General features: G+C 34.3%; 1 protein-coding gene across 1 annotated transcript in view; it reads left to right on the forward strand.

The window, feature by feature from the left end:
* Positions 1-8,025, forward strand: part of LOC123554074 (cullin-4A-like) — a 29,679-nt gene extending 21,654 nt beyond the window's left edge. The window contains exons 18-21 of the mRNA XM_045343963.2: positions 2,008-2,081; positions 2,779-2,877; positions 6,837-6,989; positions 7,607-8,025. Of these exons, the coding sequence (XP_045199898.1) occupies positions 2,008-2,081; positions 2,779-2,877; positions 6,837-6,989; positions 7,607-7,702 (422 nt within the window). The 3' untranslated portion in view covers positions 7,703-8,025. The remainder of the gene's footprint in view (positions 1-2,007; positions 2,082-2,778; positions 2,878-6,836; positions 6,990-7,606) is intronic.
* Positions 8,026-9,266: the final 1,241 nt, after the last annotated feature.

A 9,266-nucleotide genomic window follows, 5' to 3' on the forward strand; every position in this document is an offset into this window, starting at 1 on the left:
ATGGGATCTTTATGAAAGTTGGTCAGAATGTTCATCTTGATGATATCTAGGTCAAGTTCGAAACTGGGTCATGTGCGGTCAAAAACTAGGTCAGTAGATCTAAAAATAGAAAAACCTTGTGACCTCTCTAGAGGCCATATTTTTCATGAGATCTTCATGAAAATTGGTTGGAATGTTCACCTTGATGATATCTAGGTCAAGTTCGAAACTGGGTCATGTGGGGTCAAAAACTAGGTCAGTAGGTCTATTAATAGAAAAACCTTGTGACCTCTCTAGAGGCCATATTTCTCAATGGATCTTCATGAAAATTGGTCAGAATGTTCATCTTGGTGATATCTAGGTCAGGTTCAAAACTGGGTCACGTGGGGTCAAAAACTATGTCAGTAGGTCTAAAAATAGAAAAACCTTGTGACCTCTCTAGAGGCCATATTTCTCAATGGATCTTCATGAAAATTGGTCAGAATGTTCACCTTGATGATATCTAGGACAAATTTGAAACTGGGTCACGTGCGATCAAAAACTAGGTCAGTAGGTCTGAAAATAGAAAAACTATTGTGACCTTTCTAGAGGCCATATTTTTCATGGGATCTTTATGAAAATTGGTCAGAATGTTCACCTTGATGATATCTAGGTCAAGTTCGAAACTGGGTCACATGCGATCAATAACTAGGTCAGTAGATCTAAAAATAGAAAAACCTTGTGACCTCTCTAGAGGCCATATTTTTCAAGAGATCTTCATGAAAATTGGTCAGAATGTTCATCTTGATGATATCTAGGTCAGTTTCGAAACTGGGTCACGTGGGATCAAAAACTAGGTCAGTAGGTCTAAAAATAGAAAAACCTTGTGATGTCTCTAGAGGCCATATTTCTCAATGGATCTTCATGAAAATTGGTGAGAATGTTCAGCTTGATCTAGATCAAGTTTGAAAGTGGGTCACGTGCCTTCAAAAACTGGGTCATTAGGTCAAATAATAGAAAAACCTTGTGACCTCTATAGAGGTCATATTTTTCAATGGATCTTCATGAAAATTGGTCAGAATTTTTTATCTTGATGATATCTAGGTCACATATGCTCAAAAACTAGGTCACTTTGTCAAATAATAGAAATAACGACGTCATACTCAGTTCAACACTGGGTCATGTGGGGATAGGTGAGCGATTCAGGACCATCATGGTCCTCTTGTTATATTCATGTGATGAATGCCAGTAATTAGTACATAGGCCAGAACTCATAACTTTAAATCTTAAATTGTTAAATGTTTTCATTAAGTGACTTTTGTTTTACAAAAAAAACAACTTCTGTTGGCTGAAATTACAAAAGGTTTTCATATGTTGAAAAGTGTAGATGCATTAGCAAGAAGTAACAATAACTTCTATATTTAGGGATATTAAGTCTTATTATGTTTATGATACTTGTAATGTTGAATGACGTTGACTCATACTTACCAATATTTGAAGAGAGAAAATTAGGTTTTGAGTGTAAGTGCTAAATTGTTATTTTATTCAGTGATTGTTCAAATTACACAGACTGGAATGACTGCCTGGTAGATACACACAGCCTTGAAACATCCAGTATCATAAAGCAACAACTTGAAAGTTATCCTATACTGAACATTTGAGATTCTTTTGTCTAAGATTCAGACTTAAAACATTGATGATATTTGCCCTAAGCCCACATCTTGAGGTTTACTAATTAGCAGTTAAATGGTGGAGAGCAAATTTATTTTGATATCTCAGATAATGTTCTGATAATCACAGTTTTAAAGTGGACATGATTTGTTAATGATTAACTTTTAAGCTTCGCACAAAAGAATGTGCAAGAATTTAATGGCCGAGTGGATAAGGTTGCTGACTTCATATAGCTGACTACTTACTGCTGAAGGTTTAAACAGGGTCTCCCTCTACCACTAGCTCCACTTTGACATATGACCTAAATTATGTTGACATTAGCTAGAAATACAAACAAAAACAAAATGCAAATGTAGTTTTAATTTTTCTGTATTGCAGAGGACAGTGAACTTAGGAGAACGTTGCAGTCTTTAGCGTGTGGAAAAGCCAGATTGCTTTTGAAAGCACCTAAGGTATGTAATGCTAGAGAAGCTGTTAAGAGATAGAACATTAATATATTTTCATAGTTTTGTTGTAAGGCATTCAGAAAGAAAGAGAAGTATTTAAATAAATTCCTTATGCACCATTTTGATATATTTAAATGATACAGGTCAGTTAGTAAACATGAAAAAAGAGCTAGGACAGTTGTTAAAGTAGCTTAAGTTTATTAAGTACGAGACCCAGGGCTTCATCCTTGATTTGATAGAAGACGGTGTATCTGAGGTTATTGGCCCTCTACCTCTAATTCATAAGGGAAATGTCATTTTCTTGTTGAGAACGGATCAGTACTGGTAGGGAATCTAGGAACATTAATGAATGAGTGCAAAATAGAATCCTATCAAATTTGAAGGAAGTAAGATTAAGTATTTTTCCAAGAGTTTCAGTATCAGAGTGGCATATTTCTGATCACATAAATCTGTCAGTAAATAAGAAAGGTACGAAGTTCTGTTTACTATGAAATCATAAATATACTTCGGAGACTAGCTTTCATTGTTTGTCCAGTCAACAAAATTAAATGCAAAGGAATGCCAAAAATTTCCATTCCATGTATTTATCTGTGCATTGATGTCCTTACGAAGAAGCCTTCGTGACCGAAGCCACCAATTTTATACACACAAAACAGTGTCACAGTTCTTAAATTGATTAAATTTCAAGTTTTATTGTTTCTAGGGTAAGGATGTTGCCAATGATGACAAGTTCAAGTTCAACGATGATTTCAAACACAAGTTATACAGAATCAAAATCAATCAGATACAGATGAAAGAAACAGTACGTTCACTTTTTCTGCAGTCTTCTTTCCAGTGTTTTGCTTCTTGGAATGTTTTGCTGAAAAAATCAGTTTGTTGGTCATGCTTTTTGATTTTACATGAAAATTTTTGACTGCAACTTAAAGTAATTCAGTCTACTTAGTGGTCAGAACTCCAAAAATATTACTACAATATTGTGTGTACATGCATGTAATAATAAAAAATTTGAAAAATGTTTTATATTCAAAACTGGAACAAAATAACTAAGTAGGAAAGTTTTGTTACTGTGCAGGTTTTTTACAGAAATATTGCTTCATGTCAAGAGATGTAAAAAGCTGACTTTATATATTTGATACCTAGTTGCTTAACCCTTACCTTGCTAAGTTTCTGTAATGAACTTGTACATCTTCCAATTTAGACAGTACTATTAACTGGTAAAAGAGGTGCTTACCAAAAAGTTACTGACTGAATGGGGGACAGTGTAGATTATGATCAGACTGCATGGATGTGCAGGCTGATCATAATCTATACTGGTCACAGAGGCAGAATCAGTTGTGTCCAGCATGGTAAGGGTTAATTAAGTATTGTCCAAGTTCAGCAAATATTTTAAGTCAAAGGGTAATCAGCAAGATAAAGTCATTACACAACTTCTTGTTACTGTAGGCGTACATTTATTAGCGCGGCAAAAATTTAGCGCAAACGCAATTTTTGGTGAAATATCTAATTAATGCGTGGACGTGAATTAGCGCTCTCGCGAGACCGCTAATTTCTAATTTTAGCGCTGTCCGAGATGAGGCTCTCGGAGATTTACGGAGATTCGCGAAAATATTCGGAAATAAACTTAACCTTCGGCAATTTTTATGTAATGTGTTTCTGCTGTAATTATACGTCATACTGATTATGAAATCAACTTTTTTCACTGTTAGCGGGCTAAAGAAAGTACGATTTATTTGAAATTATTTACTTAAGTGTTATACCGTAAATCTCTTCTTGTATTTAATTATCAGGGTTCAAGCTAGCCCAGAAAAATTGGGAGAAGTGACTTCTCCCTTCAGTGAAAATAGGGAGAAGTTTTCTCAGAACAGGGAGAAGTGAGGCTGCGGGTCAGAACAGTCGTTAATTAAACCGTATATTACAGTTTTGATGGTACAACACAAAGGAATAACATTTCAAAACAACACATATTTTACTTTAAGTACAAAATACCAAGTATCAAATACAAACACACACACTGAGCATGTATTTATGCAGTAGTTTGAAACATTCATAAATAATACTAAATCACCATCTGTATTATAACAGGCATGTGTAGTGTGATTTGTTGTTCGGCTCATGTGTCATGACCCCTTGCATATGCATTATCAAATTTTGCCAGTCTACATATAACACAGTGCGATTTGCCAGGCTCATCTTCCTTCCATCAGTCAAAACTAATAATAGAAAATTAATTTTTCAATTCTTACCCCTGTTTCAAACCCCAGCTGGTCAAAATCAAGATATCCAAAATTTTATGTCCGGATACTGATACACTTCATAAGCATTGCCCAATTCTCCAGTCTAAAGAATATATTTGACAAATTGTGATGATGCAAAGACAATTTAACAGCACTGGACAGTATCTGATATTAAAGTCTACAATGACAATACCTTTTATTGAAGAAAATTAAGAAAAATGTTCATGAAATACCGGCAAGTTGTCACCGCGAGCAGACCTCCTGAAAGCCTACTTTCGTTTTCAAAAAACTTTTACAAAAAGATAAAAGCTAATGTGTTCTTATTTAAAATTGATTGTGACTGATTTTTATTGATTGAAATTAAATATCTGTTGTCTGAATTTCAATTTAATTTGTGTATAACACGGATATTTACGTCTGGCAGCCGCAATTAAAACCATGCATTACGAACAACTCTGATTATTATTCAGAGATTTTCTTTAGGCCCTATCGGTCAATTTGCGATGGGCTATCATCCTATAATCAGCTACTGACTCTTGCGCCGACATACTTGTGTTTTTGTTTTTATTTACCCTACTTTTGACAGTTTTTAGTTGTTTGTTTTCACACGTGATGCACACACTTTTTATCCGTGATGCGCAAAATCAATTAAAGGTAATTTTGTTTCGCCTCGTTTGATTGGTGTTTCCAAAGTTTTCGACCAATTAAAATCATCCTAACATTATTCGGTGATAGGCGGAGCATACTTTGTTGACAGGTGAAGTTCACAACCTGTAACGGGATAAGTTTCGCTAATTGATTATGTAATGTTTTTACAAGCTGATTAGAAGCTGATAGATGTGATATATACATGTATGATAACTGCCTCGGGCGCCAGATTTTAGGGCGACTTGTTTTTCGCTTTTCTGTACAAACAGAGCGAAGTCATCAGAAAAAAAGCGACCACTTCGCTCACGTCGCCTAGAAGCGTGGACCCTGATTATAATAATCTGCGTGTTATATATTATGTATACTAGTTATAATTGCTGAAATAAAACGAGATTGTCACACATTTTAATCATTGAATCCCCTTTGTCCTACATGTATTGTGTCTTAATACAAACGTTCACACCTTTCCATAAACGAGCGACTGCAACAACGGACATGCCCGAAGGTGATACGGAAATCAATAACAACTTGATCAAATGAGAAAAAACACAAACTACAAGCTTAAATATTTTATTTTGTATGATCATATATTTAAAATAATAATATGAACAATAAACAGGAATATCATACGAACCTTAAAATATTAGCAAGCAGTGTAACTAATGCAAACTCTCAAGAGTACTTATTTGCAAAAGTTCGAAGAAAACATCATCAAATGAAAATGCTTGGACAAATTAATGCGCTAACATGAATTAGCGCACGTGCGATAATTAGTACACCGCTAAAATAAGTAAGCCTACAGTAACCATTTACAGAATATACATTGTAAATTCTCTTCTTTATCTGGCTTAGTAAACAGATTTCCATAGGAGTTTATGCACCAACTTATAGAGACTTACCCTAAGTCTTCTTTACACAAGGGAAACAATCCGATTATATAGTGAAATTGTTGAGTGAACACCGTTTCTTAATCCTAATCCTGCCCATGTTATATCAGTGCAAAGGAAAAGTAACCTATCTATGATAAATGCCATGTATGATTACACAGCTATGCATCTAACAATCTCGAAATTGATTTCTTCAATTTTCTCATATTTCTAGATATTTTTCCCATACTTTGACGCATATGTATGGGTAGTTGAGATTGTTCTCTTTCCAGCAGTAGCATTACCAACATATTTCACCTTGTGAAATTCTGTGGGTTTTGACTCTTTTAAAAAAAATTGTCTGTTTGTTGACAAATTTCATCACAGAAAATGTCCCACTTTCCCCAGGGCAATCAATTATTTGATCTTTACATAGTTTTGTATTCAGGTTGCTAATCCATGTGGCAAGTATGCATGCTTTTTTCATGATTAGAGGTAAAAAGTGGGTAGTCTGCATGAGGTTCTAGGTCAGTAGTCACTTGAAGCCCTGCTCCGTGGCTATTCAAATTCTTTTGTTTGTATGCAACCCATGATTACAATAGGCAACAGTTAACGGTCACATGCCACACTTCAGCACGTAAAACGGTATTTCATTCAGAATTTTATATAAAATAGATTCTATTTTGACAGGCATCACTGTTCATAGTCAGGATTTCCATGCTTTTTCAGTGACCATTCAGCATTAAAAGGTAGGACGGGAGCAGGGCTTTAAGCCTATCATAAATTTGCAGAGTTGTTTCCATTTTTTCCAAATATTTCATCCGGGATCATTTTTTTCAGCTCAGATAACTCTTTTTCAGGAAATGATATTTTAATAATTTTTTCAGTCCTTGGTCTTTGATGCAGTTAACTTCACGTACATCTAATATAGATAGCTCCTGCTTGAAGTTTGTATTTTCAGTTACAATGCCTACAACTTACCATGTAACTAATGATATCTTAAACGTTTACAGCAAGAAGAGAATGTGAGCACTACAGAACGAGTGTTCCAGGATAGACAGTACCAGGTAGACGCAGCCATTGTGAGAATCATGAAAACGCGTAAAACCCTGACACACAATCTGTTGATATCAGAGTTGTATAATCAGCTCAAATTTCCAGTCAAGGTAATATACTATAGTAGCTTGTTGTGCACTTGGTTTAGTTTTAAGTGGTTAACTTTCCTGTGTCTTACAAAAGGTTAAGTTTTGTGTATTGATACTGTCAACTTGGTATTGTTGCCACTTGACAGAGCTCATGCATATGCTAAGATTTTTTTAAGATCTTCTTTTCTTGAAAACTGTACTGTTAGCTATAACTTTTAGGATTTGTACACTGATCATCGTAAGGTTAATAAAGAGGTCAAGAAAATAACTCTGTCTTGCACATTGCTAAATGTCAGGCAGTTAATAAAGAGCACTGACATTGTAAGTTGGTGCTGTTTATTCAAGATTTATTGCGAAGAAAGCATAAGGCTTGTTTGAATTGCAATCGAGTCTTCTAGTTTTAATATTTGACCTCAGGATTGAGTGGCTGATGTTTCATCTGTTAGACCACACTTGTTAACTTTGTAAAGATGAAAAATTGTATGCATCAAAATTCTAACTGATATTCTGATATTTTGATTTTAAATCAAAGCACAAACAACTGTTGAGATTAATTGACATACAGTCTTGACTTAGATGTTTTTTGCAAAATTTATGAATTCAAACCAGACAATATTTAAGTATTTTTTTGTTTTCAGATGGCAGATTTGAAAAAGCGTATAGAAAGTTTGATAGACAGAGACTACATGGAACGTGACAAAGATAATCCAAATACATACAACTATGTAGCATAAATAATCTCAACACGTGTGATATACTGTGATTATAACAGACTAAAAATTACAGAAATGACTATTGCATAGATATTTCATGTTTAAAATAGATGATGCCTGGATTAAAGTGATTCAAGCAAAACCAGAAGATTTTACGCATACGTGTGTTACAGTTTGTGTTTTCCGCCAGAGAAGCTTGGAATACATTATAAAAGAAGTGAATGAAATATCAGAATTTGAATATGCAAGATTAGATTGCAGAGTTAAAATTGATGATTATTGCGATTTTTTTTTCTATGTAAATGTGTTATAGGAAGTACAAATGAGTAAAATAAGAAATATCATTACCTGTTCTAATCTTGGCTATATACCATAATTTTTTTCCATTTGTCAGCAGGCTGTCAACTAAATTCTAAATGCTATTTTTTCTTCTGTTGTTTTTTTTTAGAATTGTGGGATATTCTATAATTATGCAAAATGGAATTGCAGGTTATGGAGAGGAAAAAAATGGAAATACTGTCCAAGGCTCCTTTCTTCTTACTTAGTTTCACTATTTTCAAGTCTGTACAAATAAATCTTCCAATTTTTCTAAAAGATTAATCTTGATAATTACTTTGATATTTGTCAGTAATGGAATTACTTTTTCCATGAGTTGATAAAAATGGTTTATAAGCTAAAATAGTTTTTTTCTGCATCACAGCTCGTACATTTTTGTCAAAACCTTCCTTTTTATACGCCTGAGCAATGTTACTGGTTTGCAGGGGTATAAAAAAAGAATTGTCTGTTCTATAAATTGTGCAGTTCTGATCCAGTTTTCGACTAAGTTCCCCAGAATGTTTATTGACATAATATCTTGGTTCAGTATAATATAACCATGTTGCCCTTGAGTTGTGGCTCTTGAAAAAAAAAGCCCACTCAATTACTGCAGTACACTTTCTTGAAATTAACCAGATTTTTGTAGAATGTGTTTTTCAAAAAACTCTGGTCCATTTAAAGAACCAGCCTATCGTTTAGGATTATGACCCTTTAATTACACAGAACGGAGAAACTAGACATTGCAGTCTTAAAAAGGAATAGTTAAGAATTATTACCTCAGTCAAACTGTTGCAGAATATGTTTAGATAGAAGTTCTAAGCCAAGCTTGATATGTCAGCTTTGAGCAGTATCTCCATTTAAGTCCTTGAATAATCAAAATTGTGGAACTCCATAAGGAGAGTATTCATTTGCTATGAAAGGCATATATTACGACTTTGACACTTGTTAATTTTAGACAACAGTTTCTATATTTTTTCCTGTATATTTGAATGCCTGTATTAGTTCATCTGCTGATGGTTGTCTGCAAACTGGTCAAGACATACATGTATAGCCAGTGTTTATACCTGATTTGTTGAATTTCAGGGCATTTTTCCCCCCATATAGTGAAGAAGTGTATGCCTCTTTCTTTGTGTGGAAAGTGAGCATGATTCTTCTTAAACTTTAGCCTGCTAGAATTCTAAAATGGACTGGTCTAACGTTCACTTTGGGCAGTACCATTTACTTTTCGAGGGGTGTTCACCGAAAATTTACTGACTGAATAGCAAACAGC

Source organism: Mercenaria mercenaria, chromosome 7, assembly GCF_021730395.1.
Source record: "Mercenaria mercenaria strain notata chromosome 7, MADL_Memer_1, whole genome shotgun sequence".
NCBI lineage: Eukaryota > Metazoa > Mollusca > Bivalvia > Venerida > Veneridae > Mercenaria > Mercenaria mercenaria.